Consider the following 27,088-nt stretch of genomic DNA (forward strand, 5'->3'; position numbering starts at 1 on the left):
TATACCACAGCCTTCCCTATAGCAGTCACTAATTTGTATAATAAACTATATAATTATAGCAAGTTCATTTATGCTCCCAAATGTGTAAATCAAGTTATAGTGAACATTCATAAGTTTTATTGTAAGCACAGTAAATGAGTCATATGCCAGAAGGACTCTACTTTCAAGAGCAATAAATGATACTTAGGGGAAAAAAAGGTAATGCTTTAAACAAAATGAGACATTTGCAGCTTGCAAAAGAAGTTAGTTAAATGCTTATTTCCACAATTACTTGAAAAAAATTTTTAAAAATACTTTTAAGGTAAAGTTACTTTGTCTGTATTATCTCTCCTATGTCTTTCTTCTGATGGTCTAGATTTCAGTGATGCAGCATTATCCACTCCATTTTCTGATGTTTGAGAAACACTAGATTTCTCTGCAGAACTTGTCATTTGCAGTGGTGGTTTAATTCTTCTTCTTCGTGGTGGTATTGCTAAAAAGGAGGACAAGGATTGCAGATTTCTTTTTCTTTTTTTTACCTATCGCTATTGTTGAGGTACTTTTCAGATGAGGAAGGTAAGAAATGAACATTCTTAAATGGTTCCCAGGTTTCTGGCTCAGATAAGTAAGGGAATATAGATGTAATTTACCAAGATAAGAAGTGAAGGAAAAATTTGCAGGGAGGGTGGAAAGATTAATTTAATTTTGGACCTATTAAGTTTGAGGAGCCTGTCGGATACTAGGCAATTGGCCAGTAGGCAACTAGATTTTTAGAACAGAAGGTCAATGTTAAGTTGTCATATAGACTAAGGACTTTAAAGAAACTAGTACACAGTATCAGGTTTTTAAAAACTTTTATTTAGCTCTTAGTATGTATCAGGCACTGTTTAAAGTTTCACTAGATTCCTTATTAAATGAGTGATTTTTATTTAATCCTCTAAACAACTTGATGAGATACTTGAGTGCTACTTATAGAAAAAAACTGGTTCTAAATTTAGCTAGAGGATAACCTGTACAAAGTACACAGCTGGAAGTGGGGAGCTAAGTCCACCTGGCCTGGTTAATTCAGTGTTTTAACCAGTAAGATATGCTGTGTCCTGCTTAAATTATAACAAATTATTGTCAAATATTAGTATTTTGAACACTGTTCTGTTCGTATGTTAGCATTATACTTTTCCTCCCATTAGAAGACATTTGTGATTCATATTTTATCAATTTTTATATACCAAACTTATCCTTTATGTAAATTATGCTCATTTTTCCTCAAATTAAAAAATGCCTCCTTTAAAATAATTGTTAGAAATCTTTTAAAACTATAAAACTTACATGTGTTGCTGAAAAGTACTGGACTTCTCATAGTGTATCTATCTGCCCCAGAAACAATCATTGATGCTTCAGACATTTTTCTTTTGCTAGGAGTAATTATCTGAAACCATGATGAAAAACAACCACTGTAAACACAGTCTTTTTGAAATTAAATATCCTACAATTTTACTTATAACATTTTGCCATGATACATGCCAAAGATATGTTTTTTTAAACAAACAACACAATATCCATAAATTTCCATGTTTTAGGCTGATATAAAGGCTCATCTTCATGTTTGATATTAAATAAGTAGCCAAAACAAGTAAGGAACACTGTTTTAAAGAATATTTATAGAATATCCATACCTATGCAGTACCTTTATACGCTAGCTGAAAATATTTTATCAATATTGAGCTTATCTAGTTAACCATAGCTTGCAATTTCCTATTCTATACCATGAGGATGTTTGGATTACATCTTTATATAAAATTATTTTGAGTGCTTTCATATTAAGCTTCCTTCAAAATATTCACACATTTTTGAAAATTGTACTAATAATCAGTGAAGGCTAAACTGGAGAAGTAGCTGCAGGAATTCATAGATTCAGTGGCACATAATTTAGTGGTTCCAATAAAGATTTGTTTTCTCCTATATCATCTCACACTGATTTATAAGAGGGACAGAAGTAGATAAACAGAGGCAGGGACTACAGGAGACAGGAGTTTCAGAGGATGCCATGTTAAGAAGTAGATGGTGACATACTGCATAGAGGCATAAAAGAGCTGGTTTTAAGGCACCTGTCCCTAGAACAGGGGAAAAAATGATGCAGTTGTGAGTATGTATATGAAATGTGAGGGAAGGATGGAAAGGATAACAGAAAAAAAAAATTATAAGATTAACTAGAAAACAAGCTTCTGAGCCAAAAGATTTTTCTTAGAGAAATTAAGTTTTTAGTGGCATAGTGAATGGGACCTGAAAAGTTACTTATTCATATAAATGCCTCAAACAGTTCATCCTCATTGAAAACAGAGCACAAGTATTTAACAGTAGTGTGGTGTTTTTCAAACTTTGGTGCGCTTAAGGCCTTTCCAAGAGTTTATGATTCAACAGATTTAAGGTGGGGCTAAGAATCAGCATTGTTAATAAGCACCCAACATGATTCTGACATAAAGACACCAAAAATAGCTTTCATGTGCTAATTGTCTAGGGGAAATAAATGACACTTTTAATTTAATTGAGAACAAAAGACTAAAAAACAAAATAGTAACATAAACATGCCAAAACGTATGGAAGTGCCTGTGAGAGTTATAGTTACCTAAAGGTGAGAGCCTAGTAACAACTGAAATAATCAGGCAAAGCTCCATAAAGAAAGCAAAAAATGGGCTGGGCGCAGTGGCTCATGCCTGTAATCCCAGCACTTTGGGAGGCCGAGGAGGGCAGATCACCTGAGGTCAGGAGTTCGAGACCAGCCTGGCCAACAAGGGAGACCCTGTCTCTACTAAAACAAACCAACAAACAAAAAACAAAAATTAGCCAGGTGTGGTGGCAGGTGCCTATAATCTCAGCTCCTTGGGAATCTGAGGCAGGAGAATCACTTGAACCCAGGAAGCAGAGGTTCTGGGAGGCAGAGGTTGCAGTGAGCAGAGATTGCACCACTGCACTTCAGCCTGTGTGACAGAACAAGACTCCATCTCAAAAACCAAATAAAAAGAAAGAAAGTGGAAGACAGTGTGGTGATTCCTCAAGCATCTAGAACCAGAAATACCATTTGACCCAGCAATCCCATTACTGGGTATATACCCAAAGGATTATAAATCATTCTACTATAAAGACACATGCACATATATGTTTATTGCAGTTCTATTCACAATAGCAAAGACTTGGTTTGCCAAATGCCCATCAATGATAGACTGGATAAAGAAAATGTGGCATATATACACCATGGAATACTATGCAGCCATAAAAAAGGATGAGTTCATGTCCTTTGCTGGCACATGGATGAAGCTGGAAACCATCATTCTCAGCAAACTAACACAAGAACAGAAAATCAAACACCCCATGTTCTCACTCAGAAGTGGGAGTTAAGAACACATGAACACAGGGAGGGGAACATCACACACTGGGGCCTGTTGCGGGGTGGGGGACTAGGGGAGGGATAACATTAGGAGAAATACCTAATGTAGATGACAAGTTGATGGGTGCAGCAAACCACCATGGCACATATATACCTATGTAACAAACCTGCACGTTCTGCACATGTATCCCAGAACTTAAAGTATAATAAAAGACTTCCTACAAAAAAAAAGATTTGTAAAATGTTTTAAAAGGAAAGCAAAATAAGAGAAAGTGAAAATGAACAAGACTTGCAAATGTACGTATGCTTTAGATGGGTAAAGCCAAAAAAAAGAAGTAATGTGAATGCAGATCTAGAGGCATGAATGAACATGGCATGCAAAGAGACAGTAAAGCAAATTACCTTACAAAAGGGGAGAAAATATAAAATTAAATTATACAAAGTCTCAGAACTGAGCCAAAATTTATTCAGTCAGTGGGATGAACACAGAAATCACAAAGCTTTTGGAGTAGAAGAATGCTATCAAGATACTGATATTTAAGGAAAATCGCTGATTCTATGGGATATCTCACAGGATAAAACAGTGGTGACAAAGTCCTACAAGGGGGCTACTGTATTAACCTAAGTGTGCTGAGATGAGTAACGGTAGAAGAAATAAGAAAGAATGGATGTGAGAGATAGATACTATGAAAGAATAATCACAAGCACCTTGGTTCCAGATATAAGGGGAGAAGAGGCTGGAATCAAGCATGTTGCCAAAAAAATTAGGCAGATATTTTTGTACTGAAATACAGATGCAGATTTTAGGCAAAAGATAAAATGTTTGAGCTTAGACTTCAGGAAAGGTCTTGAAGAGACATAAAAATGGAAATACAGAAAAAAAAAAAAAAGTAGAGACGCAGCTATAGAATTTTGAAGAAAAGTCTGCTACATTTTAAGAGCTCACATCATGAATATGAAAGCAGCTCTCTAAGAAAGAAGGCAACAAGATGTTCCAAAAGCTGGATATCAAGGTTTTGGGTTTAGAGCTAACCCACAAAGAGGTATAGAGAGAAAGTTTTTCTGATGTAGTAACAGAAGCAGAAAGGGAACTGTGGTATACAATGGAAGCTGAAGGAGAGGACCTTAAGAAACAGAGGGCTATCAACAATGTCAAGTGTCACAGCAAGGTATGGTGGTAGGGGTTCCAATTATGAGAAATGGTTCTCCTGGACGTGACCTAGAGGAGGTCCTTCAATGGAAGAGGAAGAAAAGGAGTAAAAGAAAAAACCTCATACTCTTTTTCTTCTCACGCAAATAAACAGAACATTATACATTACTATTCTACATTATAGCCAAATGCAATGATAGAACAAAAAGGATAAATGCAAGAAGCAGGTTATCTTATCTCTAATTTGTAATTTACAAGTGTAAAGTATATCTTGTTCTAACCCCATACATGTACACAATTTGCTAAGACACACACTATCTTTTGTTTGCATTTGTCAAAGGTAGGAGAAAAACTCTGAAATGTGATTAATCAAGGCCAATAATATATAAATTATAGATGCTTCTTTCTGTACTTATATATAGCAATGATGTGATCAATGGTAGTTTTATAAGCCAGTATTTTGACACCGTCTTTACCTCAAGCTGACTATCATTTCTATTCCCTTCGTTACTGTTTTTGATATATTTTGAAGGTTTAGCAAATTCCTTTGGGGACTTTGATTTTTCCTTTAAACTAACGAGTTCTCTGACTGGTGAGATTTGACTTTCTGGCACTAGAATCTGTTGGAGAATATGAAAAAAAAAAGTATTAAAAACTGCAAACCACAGAAAGTAATCAACAATCACTGGATGTCTTAATAAAGCTTATACTCATCTCATTCAAATATCAATTGTTTCCCTTTTCTATCTATGTGCTGTTATAATTTTTACAAAGCGATCCAATAAAAAGTATCCATGTTTTCAAACACTAATAGACACAAAACAAGCTTGGCATTAATGTAAGGACATTTACTGCTTTATTAAAGTTTTAAAGTTACTAAACTGGTATTTATTAATAACCCCACTCTTTACACTAAAATTATCATTTATAACATGTTTAAACATCATATACATTTTATTGGGGTACTGTTTATATTGAGACCATTTGTTTTCTATATATTCACTGTCCAACAACACCTTTATTCCTGTTCTGTTAGTTATGGTTAAACTTAGCCCAGTGATAAAAATCAAGTAAGTCTGAGACATACCTGTGATCCACTTGCATCAAAAAGTATATGCAGCGATGTTTTGGCAACTGAAATACCTTGTTTTCTGATAGATTCCTAAAATTAAATCAATTCACGGTGATGACATTTTATTTTCTTTCCATTTTTATATGTCATTTTATATTTTATAAAATAATGTACTTTATAAAATAAAATAATGTAATTATTTTCTACCTGTTTTCCTCCAAAATTGCCAAATATCCCAAATATTATTTTGCATATATGAATACCTTCTCAGAACACTGCAATCACTCCCCATTAACCAGTCACCTTAGCTTGTCATTTGTGAGGAACCCTTGTTCTAATATTCTGCAACACAAATCTTTTGCACTATTCAAATTTGTCCATTGAATATCTCCCCAGCACATCACATGAATTGTCACCTTAAATTCTCAGTTAAACAATATTTGGCTCGTAATGTCTTCTACATGCCTGCAAAGTATTTTATCTAAATCCTTTCCTTCAACTTCGAAGGCCATTTCAAGTCCCATATCCATAAGAATGCCTATCTCCAAACCTGACTCTTTATGAGCCTTCTCTTTCTTCAATGTCTACAACTCTTGTTCCCTATGCCATTATTTACTTCTTCTTATGTATCATGTGTGTAATTCTTACGATGTTTAAAATCTTGAAAACAGTGCTTTCTCTCATTTTACTTTTTAAACACCTGGCAGAAATTCATTAAATGTTTTGAGCAGCTGCTGCTAATTTTGTCATCTGAGATACTTTCTAATGGGTATATCAATGGATATGACTAACAAGCTGATGACTCTTCACCAGTACAAATTTAAAGAACTAAAATCTACATTTTAAGAATTCTAGAAAGGAAAAACTGCAATAAAACTTATAACCCCAAACTGAGTGTTTCCAGAATTATGAAAACAGTAAATATTTATTAAGTTTAAAGACTTACCCTATGTTTGTTTGCACCAAAAATTTTTTGAGTCACATTAGTGATTTCTAGTGATGCATCAAAATACAAAAGCAATTCTTTCCCTTCTCTTTTGCTAATTTTTACTATATTTTTCAGAATTATTGTTAGTAGCTTCTTTGATTCTCTCACTGTATACAAACAAATAACACTGATTAGTTTATGTTTCTGTGATACTACTCTGCAAGTATACTATGAATAAGACATGGATGTAGCATATTAATTGAATCCAAATTCAAATTCTCAATGTTGAACAGTGTTTAAATCAATCAATTCTGGCACTACTTACCTAGGTAAATAAATCAAGTCAATTTAGCTTTCCTAGCCTCAGTATTCTTATCTATAAAATACGGGATATGGCTATACCTGATAAGATAGAGTCCCAAATACATTCTGGACCCTAACAAATTCTTAATAAAATATTCCTTGAACACATCTGAGAATACTATTTTCTTAATTTAAACAAAGGCAAACAAAAACAACTTTAATTCCATATAATTACCATGTTTCTAGACATATGCATATAAACATTTCTATTAAATCCACAGTTGTTATAACATGCTGACAATAAACAACATTTGATAAAAATTAAGTGTCAGGAAATTGTGAGGTGAGAAGGATCTAGCACTTGGCCTCAATGAACTTACCAATCCAGTAAACAGAGAATACAGCAAGTACCAGTTTATAAGAAATAGTCACACTCTCCCTCCCTACAAAAGTTACCAAAAAATTACCTGGCACCTAATAAAAGGACGTGTATTACAGATCAGAGGCCACCATGCTCCTGTCCTACTTGTGGCAGGAATTCTATTGCTGGATGAGAAGTCTCTAACCCTGCCTGCAGGAGAAAAACTCTGAGGGAGCAGGATCACACAAAATAAGGAAATTTATCTCTACATCTGAAAAAGCTCTGCAGGCTACGCCATGATGTGGCCTAAGGGACAAATGTCCTACAAGCTATGAAATGTCCTGATTCTTATGAGGCCTGCCCAAGCAGAAAATGTTTTATTTGCTTTTGCAAAAATACGCTCATGAAACATTCACAGTAATGCCCTTTGAAAGTACTAAGAATTAGCAATTGCTTGAAAGTGGTAACCATAGTTTCAAACTCACAGAGTGCTAGTAGTTTTTAAAAGTTAAACAGTGACAAGTTTTCAGGTTTCAGAGATGAAAATTTAGGTGGCTTTAAAGATGATAATTTTTCGTGTTTTGATGAAAATTAAAACATTTGTAATTTTTAGGTCTATTTCTGCTGATTGTTTTATTCCTCTGACATGCATTTGACTTTTTTTCTATAGCTTACTGTAAATTATATTAAATGTAATATTTGCTTTAACTCCTTGCTTGTACATGGTATTAGAATTACTTCAAATTTACTATTTCGCTGAATGCTTTGTGCCTATTTGTACAAAAATTTGTCTGCCTATGTTATGGCTACTTACATAGAAATTTATGAATATTTGTTGTATTTTAAAGATTGCTTTGTTGAAATTCCTGATATTTGCTCTGTCTGGATTATATAATGGCTTGGTTTCCCTTTTAATTAGTTAGCAGTGTTACTAGGATACAAGAAAACATTGTTGTGTTGCTTGCTATAAAATGCAAGTATTTATGGGTATCGATATATCAAGATTTTATAACATAAGAATAAATAGAGAAGGAAAGAGTAAAAACTATTCTCTCAAAATTGGCTTGAATGGGGAGAAAAATATAGCTTCAGGAAGACATAGGATAAAAGTAGGCTTTTTGTTTTATGATATAGACATTTGAGCCCATTGATATACTGAGAGAAAAGAGGTACTGAAAGAAAGAAGATACAAGAAATATGAATTGATGGAGCAAAGACTTGGAGAATACGTATGGAGAACTCAGACAGATTACCCTTCAACAAGAGTAGATACATATCTTCTCTTTACAGGAGAGATAAAGGAAGATACAGATGCAAAGATGTTTGGAGATGGAGGGTCTGCAGGGCCAAAATGTATAGGTGTTCTTACCTGAAAAATTCATGTTCTTCTGAATTACCACATCACAGTGAAAGCAAAAAAGGCAAGGTTCTTAAGGATAACTTAAAAATTTAAATAGTAGCTGTTAGAGGACTGGAGAGGGATGGCAACTATGGACATGGAAGACTGCCAAGTAGCAGTGAGAGTCCAAAGTTGGAAGCTGGAGACTTCCATTTCTGGGGAAAATATAGGATATTGTGGCAGGCTAATATCCTGTTTTAAAAAATCAGAAGGATTAAAATATCATGTGTTTAAAGGTGTCAGAGAGCTGTACATGTAACAAGATCTCTGGCCTTTTTTTCTCTAAGGAAATTTGCTAATTCTGTTTGTAGGCTTAAGAAGAAAACCTCTGCTGGAGAAAAGAAGACAAGCAAGTATTTAGTGAGCAGTAGTGCCTGGAGTAACAAATAGGACACTTAAAAGCTTTAAAGGCATAACTAATTTTCTCTTCATTCTGGGGCAGCACAAGGAGCTGGACCAAACCTGATAAAAGGCAGAGTTAACTATTAGTCTCAGGGGCTTGGAATCAATGTACTGACTGATACATGTATCATCTTCAGGCAAATACTCAGTGTCCCGCTCAAAATATTTGCCTTTGGACTGAGTAGAGTGAACAGCTGGAGAGCTGAGCTGGAAACCTCTAAGAGGCAGAACTGTATCTCCCACAGTCTCTCAGGTTCAGAAGGCACAAATCTAATAGGCTCATCAACAGACTGGGATGGCCACACCTGAGTAACAGAGGCAAACAAGACAAAGAGTAAATTTAAAACTAGAACTAAACACAGACCAACATCCATGATTGGATCAGGCCTTCAGCCCCTCCGCCTAAGAAGAAAAAAAGAAACTCTTCTGGCCGAAGGACTATCTGGAGCATCTATCGTTCCTGTGTATGCATTATCTATCATAAAATTACTTGACATGCATAGAGACAATAACACATGACTGATCAAGAGAGGAAACAACAGATCTTTTCAGAAGAAGACTATATTAGTCTGCTATAATGGAACACCTGAGGATGGGCAACTTACAAAAAAAGATTTATTTGGCTCATGGTTCTGCAGGCTGTACAGGAAGCATGGTGCCAGTATTTGCCTCTGATGAGGAACTCAGGAAGCTTTAATCATTGCAGAAGGCAAAAGGGGAGTGAGTGTGTCACATGGCAAGAGAGGCAGCAAAAGAGAGATGGGAAAGTGCCATACTCTAATTAAACAACTAGTTTACCTGAATTAACAGAGAAATTGTCACCGTGAAATAATTATAGAAGAAAAAATAATCCTCTTCACCGTCAACACGAACATCATAAACTAGGCAATTATGTCTGCTCTTATAATTTCTACTAACATTGTACTGAAGATTATACAGCCAGTACAACAAGGCAAGATGGTAGGAGGGACTGACCGTAAGAAGTGTTAGGAAGGATGTAGAACAAATGGAACTCTTAAACACTGATAGTGAAAATGTAAAATGGTAAAATCACTTTGGACAACATTTTAGAAGTTTCTTCAAAAGCTAATCATATGCCTGTGGGTCTGAACTAACCACTGAACTCCTTAGTATTTGCCTAAGAGAACTAAAGACATATTTTCAGAAGTAATTAATTATACATGAATATTTACAGCAGCATTTCATAATAGCTAAAAACTGGGAACATTACAAATGCTCATCAACAGGTGACTATAGAAACCAAATGAAGTATATCTATACAATGGAATAACACCCAGCCAAAAAAAAGAATAAACTACTGATACATGCAACATGCTTGAATCATTTTTTTTTAAAGTGTTCTAAAAGAAAGAAGCTGGACAAAAATTGCTACATACTGTATGATTCCATTTATATAAACTCTAGAAAATGTAAAAGTATCAAAGATGAAGAAAACATCAGTAATTGCCCAGGGGTAGAAGGATGGATTAAAAGAAGAACAAAGAAATTCTGGGGGTGATATGTTTATTAACTTGATTGCCATGATGGTTTCACGTGCATAGACAAATATGAAGAGTTATCAACATCCTTAACCTGATGAAGGTTATCTACAAAAGACTTCTGGCTAACATCATGCTTAATGGTAAAATACTGAATGCTCTTTCCTAAGCAAAGATTGGGAAGTAGGCCAAGATGTCCACTTTTATCACTTCTATACAATATTGCACTGGAGGTTCTATCCATTGCAATAAAGCAACAAAAGGAAACGAGGGAGGAAGTGTGTAAGGATCAGAAAGGAAATAGTAAAACTACCTCTTTTGCAGATCCCATGACTGGTAAAATTAAAGATCTATTCTATTTATAAACATATAGACTGAACACTTGGGAACAAATTCATCAAAAGACTTATACAGTGAAAACTATGAAACACTGTTGAGAGAAATCAAAGACCTAAACAAATGGAGAGATACACCATGTTTATAAACTAGTTACTACTGTTAACATGTTATTTCTCCCCATATTGATCTAAAACCTGAGTCATAATTCCAACAAGCAATCGATAAACCTATTCTAAAATTTATATAGAAGCTCAAAAGGCCTATAATTTCCAAAACAGTATTTTTAAAAATCACAATGTTGGAAGACTTATACTGACTTCAAGACTAACCGCAAATTTACCATAATCAAAAGTGTGGTACTGACATAAAGAATAGTAAGTAGACCTATGATAAATAGAACAGATTGGAGGACCAAGAAATAGACATGCTATTACTGAGTCATGATTTTCAACAAAGAAACCCAAGAAATCCAATAGAAAAGAAAAGCCTTTACAGCAAATAATCCTGGAATAACTGCATATCCATATGAAAAAATGAACCTCCAATCTCTACATCACACCTTAATCAAATATTAATTTGAGATTATAATACTCCTAAACATGAAAGCTAAAACTATAAAATTTTTGTGGAAAAATAATGGAACATCTTAGTGATTTAAGACTAGACAAAAATTTCTTGGGTCACAGAAAGCAATAACCATAAAAATAGATCAAGTAGATTTCAAAATTTAAAACTGCTCACCAGATATCAATAAGAAAATGAATAAGCAAGATACAGTTTTGGAGAAAATATAGAACATATATCTGTCAAAGGATTAGAATCTAGGATACCTAAGAACTAGATAGTCCAATAAAACATGAACAAAATATATGGCCAGAAAGCACATGAAAAAGTGCTCAATATCACTGGTCGTTAGAAAAATGCAAATAAAAATCATAATGAGATATTATATGTCTATTGAAATAACTAAAATATGTCTTAATACCTAAATTTGTAATACTACTAGTCTGATTTTGTCCACTAGTGTTATGCAGTTCCAGTTACAGGATTGGAGAAACCAGATATTCAGATTTAATCAAGCAAATGGGATGGAAGGTCAGGAGCCTTGAACATAGAAACAAGAATGACAAACTGGATCACTGTTTCTAGACTAGACAGGGAAGGAAGGAAGTACAGGTGTAGAGTTGGGAGATTAGTAGGGAAACATGGGATCAAGGAATTTGATGAATTTCTGAATGTGAACATCTGAAAATACTTATTTTGCTTTCATTAGTCTGTTTTTTTCTAATATTTCCATATTAGAAAGGATGTAATATTTGTTCCATATGGTAAGAATTAAGAAAATTATTTAAAAAAAAAAACAAGTTTAATACCTTCAATGCTGTATATTTGTACTTTTTCCTCTGGCACAGTAACTGCTTCCCATTGATGATCCTTAAATTTAAAAACAGGTTTTGGCCATAAATAAATAATTTATTTCTGATTTACAGTTTCTTTAAACATCAAATTTTAAGTTACATGAACGATCAATTTTTTTTTACTAGTCACTAACGAGTTTATATAACACCTTTCTTGCTCCACCAATTAACTACATATTATACATTACATTTAATGTATTTGTTCATTCTTAAAACGAAATGTTTTTGACAATTTCCTATCCTTAACCAAAAAAGGAATGACTGTTAATATTTATTAGAGGATACCCTTTTAAAAAATGTTACCAAGTCTTTTTATGTTTTCTTTGAAATATTTTATGAAGTCATACTCATTCCTCAATTCCCACTCCTACTACCTATTCCAGGTCCTGTAACCACAATACTCATTAACAGATTGTCCTTTGATTTAAACATGAATGTGCATGATAATAACCTAAAATGTTTGCTCCAAGTATTTTCATTGAAAATTTGTATAACTGAATGATACTGAATTCACAAAGTTATAGTAAAAATTAAATACCATTCCTGGCTGGGCGTGGTGGCTCACGCCTGTAATCCCAGCACTTTGGGGGGCCGAGGCAGGTGGATCACGAGGTCAGGAGATCGAGACTATCCTGGCTAACACAGTGAAACCCCGTCTCTACTAAAAATACACAAAAAAAAAATTAGCCGGGCGTGGTGGCGGGCGCCTGTAGTTGCAGCTACTCGGGAGGCTGAGGCAGGAGAATGGCATGAACCCAGGAGGCAGAACTTGCAGTGAGCCGAGATGGTGCCACTGCACTCCAGCCTGGGCAACAGAGCAAGACTCGGTCTCAAAAACAAAAACAAAAACAAACACAAACAAAAAAACCAAAAAAATTAAATACTTTTGTTATTTAAGGACAACTCATTCCCGAGAAATTCCTCTAAATCCTTATTATTTTCACTAATTCCCTTCTCTTCTCTACCTTTATCCATTACCTCAAAACCTCAGGATCAGGAGGAAAGGGGTGGTATTCTAATTTTTCCCCAAAGCTTTGAGCAGCCTCATACTTCTCTGTGTGTAAAAAACTTGCTCTTTTGAGGAATATCTCAGCTGGCATACTCTATTCCCAATAATTGCTATCATCTACCAACTTAAAACTGATTCTTCCTTAAATATCAAGGCACTTAGTTCACTTTTAAAAAAACACACATAATGGCAATTTTCAAACAGAGTATTTTAAATCAGAAATCACAGTATTATAAACCCAAAATATGCCCTCACCCAGCTTCAACAGTTATCAATATGTTATAGTAATTTTGTTCCATTTTCACCTCCTACTCTCCCTCCATTATACTCCTTCCTCCTCTTGATCTCAATTTTTTCCTTCAACCTCTCCCTATCTGCCCTTCACCATTAATTTATGAAAGCTCTTATTAAAATATCCAACAAAAACCCCTACTTTGAGTCCACATCTCATGCTATCTCTTTCCTTAACTTGATGTCTTTACTTCCTTAGCAAATATTTTAACTTTCTAGGAATGCCTAAACTCTTCATCACGTAAGTGAAATTGCTCTTTCATGGGTTACAAGTTTGTATTTAACCTCACCTCTCAGGAATATCTCACTGTGTCGATCATTTCCTCTCATAAAACCTCCTTTCCTTTGTTGTCCATAACACTATACCCTTTTAATTTGTTCCCTTTTGGCCGATTCTTCAAGTATCCTTCTAGCTAAAATCTCTTACTTATCCTGTAGAAATTTGTTTTTCATAGTTCTTTCATGTAGGCACTCATTAAAAACCATGGTTCTGTCATTTATATACAGATAGCTTCTATATCTTTACTTATGACTCAATTTCCATCTAGCTACCCAAATTTTAGTAATCCTTCTTCTTCTTTTTTTTTTTTGTGAGACGGAGTCTTGCTCTGTCTCCCAGGCTGGAGTGCAGTGGCCAGATCTCAGCTCACCGCAAGCTCCGCCTCCCGGGTTTACGCCATTCTCCTGCCTCAGCCTCCCGAGTAGCTAGGACTACAGGCGCCCGCTACCTCGCCTGGCTAGATTTTTGTATTTTGTAGTAGAGACGGGATGGTCTTGATCTCCTGACCTCGTGATCCGCCCGTCTCAGCCTCCCAAAGTGCTGGGATTACAGGCTTGAGCCACCACGCCCGGCCATCCTTCTTCTTTTTAAAAAAATTACAAACAAATCAAGTTTGCTCAGTTCTATCTCCTCTCAAGTCTTTCTGTATTCTATCAATTTCCATCCATGCCCATTGTTATATCTCAAAACCATCCCACAATTATCTCTCACCTGGATTATTGCAAAAGCCTCCTAACTGCCTCTAGTCTTGTTCCTTTGTAATCCATTCTCCCCAGTCTATTTTTATCCATTTCCCCTACCAGGGGGCATCTTTTATACAAATGTGTTCTCCAGTGCCTAGTACATACGTGACACATAGTTCTCAATAGATATTCATTGAACTGATGTTACCTCTTACTTAAAATTCTCCTTTGGCTCCACACTTCTGTATTTTTCCAATCCCCTATGCTTTCTATATATCTTTCAATTCTTTCAATGTTCTGTTTACTCATTCTTGCAACAAACATAAGCCACTGAATAGCTATAAACAAAAAAAAAGTCCCTGATCTTATTAATCTTACACTCTATGCAGGAAAGGAGACAACAGACAACAAATAAACAAAATGATTTTAAATAATAACTACTATAAAGGAAATAAGACAATGTGGAATAATGTGGCTGTGAGGCTACTTTATATTGAATAACCCGAGAACACTCTATGAGAAGGCAACATTTGTGCTTAAATCTAATCAGGAAGGACTAAGATGCAAGGACCTGGAGGCAGTGGTCTATGCAGAAGAACTAAGAAGTAGAAAGACCTAAGATGAGCATAATCTGTGTTAAGAGAAATAGAAAAATAAATGTGACTGGAACACAGTCATCATAGAAAATACATGAAATGTCAGAGAAACAGCCAGAGACCAGGCCACAAAAAGCCTTGTATGCCATGTCAGAGAGACAGAAGAAGGATTCAAGGAGCCACTGTGGAGAATGGCTTTTATGGAGAGCAAGAGAAAATAAAGGAATAACATATTACAACTATGGAAATTCAGGAGAGAGAGGGTTCTAACTACAGTTTTGGAAAGAAGAGTCCCCCAGCATCTTGATCAGTGTCTGGAACACAGTAGGCATTAAATACTTATATATGCATTTTATACTTTCCCTATCATGTATACTGCTACAGTGTAATTGCTTATTTTCTTCTTTTTTTTTTTTTTGACTCTCACATTGTCGCCCAGGCTGGAATGCAGTGGCCAAATCTGGGCTCACTGCAAGCTCCGCCTCCTGGGTTCACGCCATTCTCCTGCCTCATCCTCCTGAGTAGCTGGGACTACAGGTGCCTGCCACCGCACCCAGCTGATTTTTGTATTTTTAGTAGAGGTGGGGTTTCATGGTATTTAATTGCTTATTTTCTTATCTCAATAATAATCCAATTAGATCAAGCTGAATGAAGGAACATTGCCCTATTTATTTCCTTTATAGTAGTTACTGCCATCTAATAACAATACTTTTCTCCCAAAATGAAATTCTACTAGGTTGGTGCAAAAGTAATTGCAGTTTCTGCCATTGAAAGTAATGGCAAGAACCGCAATTACTTTTGCACCTGCCTAAGTAGCTCCTCGAAAAACAATCAGCTTAAAACACTCCTACAAAACTGCAGGAGAAATACACTAATGGAAACTGTCAGTGCCCCCTGAGAAGCAGTGCTAGTCATTGGAACTCAATTTTAAGCATTCTAAGAAGGTACTTTAAAATGAAAAGCAATAAAGGCATGTGGAAATCCTAAAAGGCATTTGGTTAATGTTCATCTCTAAAATGTTTACCTGGAACAAATAGCAGGATTCTATAAGAAACAGACTAAAAAGACTAAAGCCTTATTATAATATCACCAGCCACAACCAGATTAGTAAATGCTGATCAACTCTTACTCAGATTTTGGCAAATAGACTACACAATTTAAGCTAAATGTATGCAAATGTATCAAATATGAGGTGGTAGCTATTATGAAATAATGGCTCAAGGATTTTCCTTAGGTAAAAAATATTCAGGTCAGCAGAAAACATGACACCTATTGGGAAGATCTGAGCACAGCTATGATAAAGCATAGGAAGAAAAAAACTAAAATTAACTCCCAATCAAGTCCTATTTCCAAAGAGAAGATTTTATGAATGATTAAGTTAGAACCACTTGTCACTCTGTTAATATTTTCAATAGAGTGCCTCTGTATTTGAGTAACTATTCCCTTTTCTAAAGTCAGTTCACTTTGTTTATGTGAATATAAAATTGTATGTCATGAATTAACATTTATTTTTGAAAAGCTTATGTTAAAAAAATTAGTATTAAAATTTAGCATTATTTTTTCTCATACAATAAAACATTAGAAGTAATTTTCATTTATAATTAGCTTGGTAGGTCGCTATGCTAATCAAATTACTAGAGCTAATGTTAAAATCTATGTAGACTGGCTAGAACATAAAAATAAATCCACATTCTTATAGTGAGTAAAAATCTTATATATACATATACATAAAGAATAATACCAAGGAAATAAAACTTACATCATTATCTCCAGCAATGTAGAATGAGAGAGTCTGACTCCCAAGATTAAAATCAATCCAAAATTCCTCAAGTTTTTCATCTGATGGTATTTGCAGCTAATAAAATAAACATACAAAACTGGCATATACAATGATTTAAAAATAACAGAAAATTACGATGTTATATTCATGGCTAAAGCAAGAAAACAAAGCTAGAAGGGGAGAGAAGAGAAAGAATAGACAAGTATAATATTTAGATAAATTTAAAAACAATCAAATAAAATGTTACTTTAATATTTTATAAAAAATCAACTAGCTCCAAGAAATCATGAATATTCCAAGTGCTAATGAAGGTTGAAAGTACTAGTTTGAATAAATTCATAATGATAAATCAATAATGGTCTTAAGGAAACAGGAGAAAATTTGGACTACAGCCTTTATTTTTCAGTTATTCTTGGCAATGAATACGCTGTTCCATAAAATTTCTCCTGGTATCACTGTCAGATACAGAATACTAGATCAGCTATATTCATGATCTAATTACAACTATTTTTAATGTTCTTATTCATTTTTAACTCATAATTCACTTGACTATCAAAATTCATACAGTAACTAAAATAATGTGTTAAGTTAAAATCTTACCTCATATTTATCAAGAAATGCTGATAAACAAGGAAATGTAAAGACCCTGAAATAAAAAGTAGTTTAAGAAAAAAATAAATAAGCTTTCACAGCATATCTTGTCCAGCAATAGAAATCATGCCTAGAATCAAAAGGAAATCAGGCAGTGGTCATAATAATTGAAATAAAATAATATTTCTCTAATACTTTCCAAAATACATGTTTAGTGGACATTTATGTAGAGAAAACCATATTACTTTGAGGATACTATTCAATCTACCATTTTGACTAAAATGATTGCACCAAATGTTTGTGTGTGTGATATGAGTTGGCTCTGTGTCCCCACCCAAATCTCATCTTGAATGGTACTATCATAATTCCCACGTGAGGGACCAAGTAGGAGATAACTGAATCATGGGGGCAGTTTCTCCCATACTGTTCTCGTGGTAGTGAATAAGTCTCATGAGATCTGATGGTTTTATCAGGGGTTTCTGCTTTTGCATCTTCCTCATTCTCTCTTTGCCTGCTGCTATCCATGTAAGATGGGACTTGCTCCTCCTTGCCTTCCACCATGATTGTGAGGCTTCCCCAGTCACGTGGAACTTTAAGTTCAATTACATCTTTTTCTTTTGTAAATTTCTCAGTCTCTGGTATGTCTTTATCAGCAGTATGAAAAGAGACTAATACAGTGTACTATCAAATATAAGCAGTTTCCTAATTTAGCTTATTAATATATGTTTTCACAGAACTTAAATCAGAAAAGAATAATTATGTTAAAAATGGTTAAATTCACAGAATGCTTTCTTAGATACTATTTTAAATATTTAGCATATTATCTCATTTAATCTATACCACAAACATATGAGGTAGTTATTAATATAACAGCTAAGGAAACTGAGGCATGTAAGGTTAAATAATTTGCCCAATATTAGAACAGGAAGAGAGGAACTTATAGATTCAAATCCAGGTAATATGACTTCTTGCACAACCCTGACAATACCTTTAATTTCTTTAGTAAGTACAGTAAATGTGAACTCATTCATCCAATAATTGTGTTGAACATCTATAAGGTGCCAGGCATTGCAAATTCTGCTTTTCGGTCGTTATAAAAAAATGATTAAAATTTACATTACATATCCTTTCATGCCCCTCAGAAAGATCCTACTTACTGTATGTTAATTATAAAGGAAGATGATTTGTTTCCTATATATTTACATTCTAGTATGTGGATGAAGGAGACGATTCAAGTAATAAATATATCTAGATTTTTATTATCCCTCAAACATTAAATAATAATGGATATGCAACTCAGAAATATATCCAAAGTTATTAATTAATATGAAGTAAACAGAAATGAACTTTTCCCTCTAAAAAGTACAAAATAAAACAAGGCCAGTGCAGAATTATTTCAGATTACTGGTGTAGTAATTTGCTAAAATCATATCATTGTTTTAAATTATCTAAGAACATTTTACACTCCAACATACAAGAGCAAATAAAGTTAAATGTATAAAGATGCAACATTGGGTGCTCACTCTTGAGCTCTAGTTCTTTATCAGTAAATGGTTGTATCTTGCATTAAGTTTACCTTCTTTTGTCTCCAAGCATGCCATTTACAAGGTTGAGAAATATCCTGCAATCCTAATTTTAAAGAGAAATACTTTTAAAAAATTATAATAATTTTTAAAAATTCACAAATTTCTGTTATTGTTATACAACTTACTGTTTCAAATTCAGAGTTCTTAATTCTTTTAAATGCCTTAGCAACAAAATCCATTGAAAACCACTGATGTGCCAGTTCTTGCCTTTGTTTTTCTGTGGTCATTCTACATAAAGCTTCTACAATGCCTACCTGTAAGTCATAATCTATTAAAAAAAAGTTAATGTTTGATTTACAATTATGAAAATTAAGTTCATAAAAGACCAGATGTTTTATAAGATATTAAAGTAAGGGAAATAATAATTAGTGTAATTTATTAATTAATATTTTCTTCATATGGATTAGAAATCTCATGATTTGAAGAATTAACACAGCCCAAATAACAAGTGTGCTAACAGAAGAAATACGTAAAATGTTTTAAAAATTTGAGACTTCTAAATATTCAAAGACACTGCCATAAAATGCGAAGTAACCCATACAGTTATCTGTAAGTTACAAAATCTGTTTTTCTCTCGTGTAACATGTTTACAGTTATCCCACAGTACTTTAAACCATGATTTATTCTACATGTAAATCACCATATTAAAATTCATTCACAAAAAGCTTAGAAAATAAATTTTAAGTTATTTTAATAAACACATTGTTTAAAAACAAATACATCAATACCAAGAATATTAGACATCCTAATTTCATAAAATACTGTCTGAGGAATTTCTTAGCACAAGTAGTTCAGGTCTATTGAAAAATTAAGATATTATATTACGCTATTATGTTAAGCTATTAATTTAAGTTTTAATCAAGCTATTACATTAAGCTATTAAATTAAGCTATTAATTTAAGCTATTATCTTAAGCTATTATATTATTCATAAGTCTACCATTAGGTACAAATTGCATGTATCTAATGCCTACTGTCAAATTATTTTTGGCCCAAAGATAAATTTTATTTATATTTATTAAAAATTGCTTAATTGTACCTAACATTTATAATTCCCTCAGTCTCACATTGCTATGCTAATATTTTAATTAAAAAATACTATCTGCTATTCATAAATATGGAATAATTTTAGATTTTGAAAAGACATACTTACCTCCAGCATCTAAAATCCTTTCTCCCATACTACTCCTGTGAATTAAAATAACAGATTATAAAATGGACCAGTATCAATTAAATAGGAATTCCACATGTTTAGGAGGAAAAGAAACTTCACTAAAATTTACAGTTGGCTAATATCATCGACTTTTGCAGAAATTATATACATATACTAAATTATATTAAAAAGCTGCAACAGTTTATCAGTTTCATTATTAATGCAAACTCATGGTTGTCTTACTGTCTTATAAAACATTCTGAAATTATTGATTTTAAGAATAAAAACAGCTGGGCGCAGTGGCTCACGCCTGTAATCCCAGCATTTTAGGAGGCCGAGGTGGGCGGATCAAGAGGTCAAGAGATTGAGACCACGGTGAAACCCTGTCTCTACTAAAAATACAAAAAATTAGCTGGGCGTGGTGGCGGCCACCTGTAGTCCCAGCTACTCGGGAGGCTGAGGCAAGAGAATGGCATGAACCTGGAAGGCGGAGCTTGCAGTGAGCCAAGATCGCGCCACTGCACTCCAGCCTAGGCGACAGAGCAAGACTCCATCTCAGAAAAAAAAAAAAAAAAAAGAATAAAAACAATATAGTACAGATTATTACATGAGAATTAACATTTCTTGGTTAGAGAGTATTTTCCGGGCATCTTGAGGCATTTTGTCAAGCATAGCATTCATTTTTTTAATTATCTAGAAAAGAAAAAAAGATAATGCATTAACTTTATATTCAGTGAAACACTATTTAGAGAAATACTCTAAGCACATAAACTTAGAAGCCTAATTTTTTCTTAATCACTGAGTTTTATTACGGGAATGGAGTAGAATGGAGGAAAGAATATATAAAGTATAAAACAGGCCAGGCATGGTGGCTCACGCCTATAATACCAGCGCTTTGGATGGCCGAGGTGGGTGGATCACTTGATGTCAGGAGTTTGAGATCAGCCTGGCCAACATAGTGAAACCCTGTCTCTACCAAAAATACAAAAATTAGCTGGGCATGGTAACGTGCACCTGTAATCCCAGTTAGGAGGGAGGCAGGAGAAGCACTTGAACCTGGGAGGCAGAGGTTGCAGTGAGCTGAGATTGCGCCACTGCACTCCAGCCTGGGCAGATAGAGCAAGACTCTCTCAAAAAAATAAAAATAATAAAGTATAAAATAATGAATATAAAAACAACATAAACTAGAATATCAAAAATAGAATATAACATGACTCCTGTACTTAAAGCACTTGTACTTTTTGCAATAAAAGTTATATTTATTTTAACTCCATTATAAGATCTGAGGAAGCCAAAAATGTTACTTTATTAATTTTGTTCTTATGATTATAGTACATGTACACACATAAATATACTAATACAGATTATTTTTAGCATTTAACTACTTAAGCACCCGAAAAATCTGGATAGTATAATTTATTTCCATTTGAGCTATATACATACATAAACCCATATGGTTATAAATTTTCAATAACTATTTAGGAAATATGTCAGGCAATAGATTGTTAAGATGATAGAAATATACTCCAAGGTAAGTAATTTAGTCCTAGATGAAATACATTTTCAATTTAATTGCTATTGATTTTCTTCACTTTCTCATTTTTAGTTTTTAAAACACAAACAAATAAATGACTTTACCTCTTGCTGAATACAAATATTCACTCTTGAGTCAATAACCAGGGAACAAATGCGAGGTACGAAACTTTCCACTACTTGTTTTTTACCTGAATGAAAGTGTTAAATTATTGATAAATGTTCATTTCAAATCCTCTCAACTGTCAGTCTTTTCTTATAAGAGTTAGCAGAAAGGGGCCAGGCATGGTAACTCAGGCCTATAATCCTAGCACTTTGGAAGGCCCAGGTGGGTAGACTGCTTGAGCCCAGGAGTTCGAGACCAGCCTAGGCAACATGGCAAAATCCTTGTCTGTACAAAAATTAGCCAGGTACCTGTAATCCCAGCTACACAGGAAGCTGAGGTGGGAGAATCACCTGAGCACAGGAGGTCAAGGCTGCAGTGAGCCATGATTGTGCCACTGTATTCCAGCCTGGGTGACAGAGTAAGACCTTGTCTCAAAAAATAAAAATAAATTTTAAAAAGTTAGTGGAAAGGATATACTACTGCAGTCCAGAAGAAGGCCCAATAGGGCTTGGGATGAGAAAGAATGAAATTAAGTCCTAATTCTATTTGGCCTTGCAAAAAACACCATTCAACAAATGTGACTGATTTTAATACTGTCAAGGGACAACTCTAGATCTAGTTTCTAACTGCAGGCACATAGGAGGTATTTTCTTTTTAGATTAAGTAAACATAGTTCAAAATTGAAAAGTTCAAATCTGAGGCTTTTACCAAAACTGACCTCATTAATTTTTAGTTAAACATCAAAAATTTTTATACCCGTTAAGACCAACACATCTTAACCCCAGAAGTTCTAAATGATGTGAGCCACTTTTAGGTTAATGCATTTTTGAAAGATGAGGCTTTATCAATACTAAGTATATTCAGAGGAATGTGTACATGCTGTTTCATAATGCAAATTCTAAAAATAACTTTAAACAATGGAAATACTGTAACGACAAATGTACAATTTTCCAAAGTGACTACATAAAAAGAAAAAAAGTACTCAGATGAAAAGATACAATTATTTACTTTAAAAATCAGGTGGATCACTTTATAATTAATTGCTGGTGTTTAGGACTGTTTTTTCCCTAAAAACTTAAAAATTTAAAGAACATTGTTATGTAGCAAAATCAATCAATGAAGAGGTAGGATTAATTATTATTTAAATCAATGGCAATCTGTTTAAAACTTTTTGGCTCTGAAGGCAGCAAGTACTTTATCTATAAATAATTCACCACCCTCACTGACCAATCCTAGGTAAGTCTTCTTCAATCAACACAGAGCTAAAATAACTTGGATCTGATTGCTTGGCACAAGCAGGCCACAAGTCAAAGAATAAGTAGTAACATATACTGTATTCTCAATTTACTATTGAAAAATTGTTCCATTAGATCAAAGGTTGGCAAACTATGGCCCACAAACTAAACGTAACTCACTGCCTGTTTTTGCATGACTGTATTACTCACCAGCAAGTGCTCTGTGAAAACTATTTGAATCTATCATGTTTTACTAAAACAGTACTGTCAAAGGTGAACATCACTCACTCTTGTCAATTTAGCCATGGTCAGTTATTTGAATTTTTGTCAGAAGCAGAAGTTGAGTATTCAACTTTCCCTACCACACAGCCGTCCAATGGCAGTGGGGTTTTATTGTGACTTTTTGATATCCAGCACCAAGACTGAAATTTTTCTGAACAAGAACTATCCTCAACCCTTATTGTTGAATACTGAATGGCTTTGGTAATTAACACTGGCTGCAGAGTTGACAATGTTTCTAAATGAATTGGGCACAAAATTACAAGACAAAATAATGCTTGTATCATGAACTTAACACTGCAATGAAGTCATTCTGATAACTAAGGTGATCTGAAAGGCAAGTAATGCTATGCTGCTTTATACACTTCACAGACTGTCAAAAGTTAAAACAGGAAGCAACATCTCCATTACCACACAAATTTGCAGGGGATATATTTTTTCCAAACTCCAACTACAGGTCTAGCAGTGTTTCTGGGCTTTGTTGTAAGTACTAAGGAAATTTCCACATTTCAAAATTCATTTAATTGTGCAATTGGGAAGCTTCCACATAACCTTCAATTGGAAGTGATTAATCTGCAATGCAATGACATTCTAAAATGCAAATGTTAAGAACCTAACAATTCTATTAATGCCTTTCAAGTGATGAACACGCTCAATTAAAAGCATGCTCATGCAGTGATATCAGTATTTGGCATTGTCTGCATGAAAAGCCATTTTCTAATGTGACATACATAAAACCTCATTACAGATAGGGATTAACAAATGAACATTTACAATCAATTTTGCAAACAAAACACTAACTCTGAACCCTAATTAAGTGAAATGTTATTCTCTCACAAAAAGAATGCAAGTTTCCTTATTAGTAGACCTATATTACAAAAATTGTACAACTATTATATTTTCAATGGCATCAATAAATTATTTGTAGAAATTTGTTTTTCTTTCTTGTTATACAAGTACCTACATAATATTCTTAATTGTTTTTCTCTTGGACTACAAAGTCTAAAATATTTCTATCTGGCCCTTTACAGGAAAAGTTTGTTGATCCTTGAATCAGATAATGGGTTCTTAATACTAGGACAATACTGTGGGAATTGTAAAATTATACTAAAGCTCTAACGGTAATTTATTGTTCCAATAGAAAATAAGTGTTTATTATACCTTCATCACTGACATCATGTATGACCTGAAAAAAAGTGAATAATATTTAATTTACAAGTTACTATATATTACAAACCATTACAATATTATAAACCATTACAAATGGTACTGAAATGACAGATTACATTTTAACTCATAGCATATTTATTTTTTATTAACTAACCATTTAATTATATTTACCAGAATAAATGCTTTATACAATCTGAACAGACCAATCCAACCAAGGCACCAACCAATCTGTTAGTGACTTTTAGGCTCAGGGCACAGAGATCATAAATTGTTTTTTAAATAAACACATGCTTTATAAACATCAGTGTAATCAATGTGATTTTTACCAGCAGAAGATCAACTAAGTCTTCTATCATATTTAGAACAGCTTCATCTTTTGAATTTCCTTGACTCTGAATAATCTCCTTGGATTTTTCAAACCAGGCAACCATGTAAAAAGAGGAATGAACTTATTACTTTGAGTTTCATTTTAATAATTTTAAGAATGTACTTGTCTTTGTATAAATAGTAAGCCTAGGAATAAAGACACACTAAAACTAAAATTTTAGTACTGTATCAAAATAAATTCATGTTTTTAAAGATCCTTTTTTTTTTTTTAAACTATCTTTTCCCATTGCTTAAAATGGGAATAGATGAAGTTAATCTTGATTCCATGAAGAAGATCCTTATTTCCCCTTCAAATTCCTAGTTCGGGTACATTTATTATAATAGAAGTAAATTATCATCACAATTTAGACCATTTTTGATATTGTTACTATATGAAAAGTTTTCATATTATTTTACCTTAATCAATTCAGATATTTGAGTACATACATCTCAGATACTATTCTAGGTGCCAATAATGTAGCAGTGAACAAAACAGACAAAAATAAATATCCTACATTCTAGCATGGGAGACAGATAAACAATATAAAAACAAAAAATGAAGTTAGAGAATAAGAAGAGTTAAAGAGTTAATAAAGCAAGTAAAGGCCTTGAGCTTAAACTCACATGATTATCAAGGAGTCTGTCTTTGTACAGTTTCCTTGTGATCTTTATATTTGTAACATATATCACAAGTTATAGAAATGTTTTATTCCCAAAATTGTACATAAAGTTCCTAAATTTATTTTCAACAATTTGGATAATTTCTTATTAGAAAGCGTACCTTTTATAATATTTCATTCACATGAATATGTTACATATTCTATACTTATCTTTTGTATTAGTCCTTGTTTTATCATCGTTAGAAGTCCAGCTTGCCCCAATACACTGATATTTTTGCCACATCTTCCAACAGAAACCAAAATGGCTGAAACATTGTGAAAATCCTCTTTATTAAGTTCCTGAAATAAAAGCTATAATTAAAATTTCTGTAAACACAAAACAGTATGAAACAGACATTGTACAAGGAGCATTGCACACATATTTTAATCTTCACAAATCCTGAAAGATGGTCATTTTAATCATCTCTATATTGCAACAGATGAAAATGTGGTTTAAGAATGTGTCCTGCCCAAAGTCATACAGTCAGGGAATGACAAACTCAGGACAAAAATGGAAATCTGTATAAATCCAAGAAACTTTATACTATGATACAATGAACTAGCTACTTTCCATTCTAAAAAGCTCCATGTATTTAACAGAAACAAGAAACTTTTATTCAATTTCTTGGATTCATAAGGAATCTCAGATACTGAGGGGGATTATCAATAATCACCTTTTATCATGTAAGAAAATACCTTAAATATGATCAATTAAATTTAAAGTTTGGGGTGATTTTTTTATGTTTTAGTTTTGACAGAAGTAGGCATTGTCTATGTAACATCAAGTATACACTGATAGGTTTTTTAAAAAATCTATCAACTTGTTTAAACTTCAAAGAGCTGAAGTATTTTTTACCCAATTTCAGCCACAGTTGATAGTAAAGCGCATGTGAACACATATTTTTGTATTTTTTATTTGGGAAATGACATTCCAATGAGTTGAAATTCCTCAAACAAACAAACAAAAATAAGCAAATGGTGAAATAAGCATTTATTTATATAATCATAACTGAGCTTGCCCAAGCCTTTCTATTCATTTTTTTCTAATGGAGTACTTCCTTCTAAAACTAGAGTTCTATCTAATAATTGTAACAACCATTGACCAAAAATGAATATTTACCCTGCATATAAGGTTGTCCACCTTGTGGAAAAACTGTTTGCTGCATTTAATCTTCACATCTTCACAAATATCAATTTGCAAAAGTGTTTTCAAAGGTTTGAAATCATTTTTTCTTAAAGCATCATCGATGCATTTTTCCAACTGCTAGAGAAATATATTTAATGGCACATATTGTATCAAAACCAAAATTAATTACCTATACAATCTAGTAATTTGAGAACTGTTTCCACATGAAAACTCTCAAATGAACTCAAATTATTAATTCACTTATTTTTTAAAAATATGGCCACTATTAAATTTGGAACAACTGAATTAGAAATTACATTTCTTTGACAATAAGACTGATTAAAAAATATTTTACTAATATTTCCAATTCATATCTTTTATTACCAAATTCATCTTTATGTCAAACTCAACAGA

At 33.5% G+C, this 27,088-nt stretch overlaps 1 protein-coding gene across 3 annotated transcripts in view; it reads right to left on the reverse strand.

Moving 5' to 3' along the window:
* Positions 1-27,088, reverse strand: part of SYCP2 (synaptonemal complex protein 2) — a 69,952-nt gene that overhangs the window by 30,442 nt on the left and 12,422 nt on the right. For 2 of the 3 annotated variants that reach the window (XM_033186943.1, XM_033186942.1), the window contains exons 3-19: positions 26,669-26,812; positions 25,720-25,848; positions 24,850-24,954; positions 24,515-24,539; positions 21,839-21,924; positions 20,808-20,893; positions 20,201-20,235; positions 19,174-19,316; positions 19,039-19,091; positions 17,472-17,517; positions 16,851-16,946; positions 12,188-12,248; positions 6,530-6,678; positions 5,599-5,673; positions 4,988-5,131; positions 1,306-1,405; positions 312-472 (exon numbers count right to left, since the gene is read on the reverse strand). In XM_033186943.1, coding sequence (XP_033042834.1) covers positions 312-472; positions 1,306-1,405; positions 4,988-5,131; positions 5,599-5,673; positions 6,530-6,678; positions 12,188-12,248; positions 16,851-16,946; positions 17,472-17,517; positions 19,039-19,091; positions 19,174-19,316; positions 20,201-20,235; positions 20,808-20,893; positions 21,839-21,924; positions 24,515-24,539; positions 24,850-24,954; positions 25,720-25,848; positions 26,669-26,812 — 1,638 coding nt within the window. Of the gene's footprint in view, positions 1-311; positions 473-1,305; positions 1,406-4,987; positions 5,132-5,598; positions 5,674-6,529; positions 6,679-12,187; positions 12,249-16,850; positions 16,947-17,471; positions 17,518-19,038; positions 19,092-19,173; positions 19,317-20,200; positions 20,236-20,807; positions 21,111-21,838; positions 21,925-24,514; positions 24,540-24,849; positions 24,955-25,719; positions 25,849-26,668; positions 26,813-27,088 lie in introns of those variants that run through there. The other variant, XM_033186944.1, reaches the window with a different exon arrangement.

The sequence above is a fragment of the Trachypithecus francoisi genome, unplaced genomic scaffold, assembly GCF_009764315.1.
Source record: "Trachypithecus francoisi isolate TF-2019V2 unplaced genomic scaffold, Tfra_2.0 Lachesis_group21, whole genome shotgun sequence".
NCBI lineage: Eukaryota > Metazoa > Chordata > Mammalia > Primates > Cercopithecidae > Trachypithecus > Trachypithecus francoisi.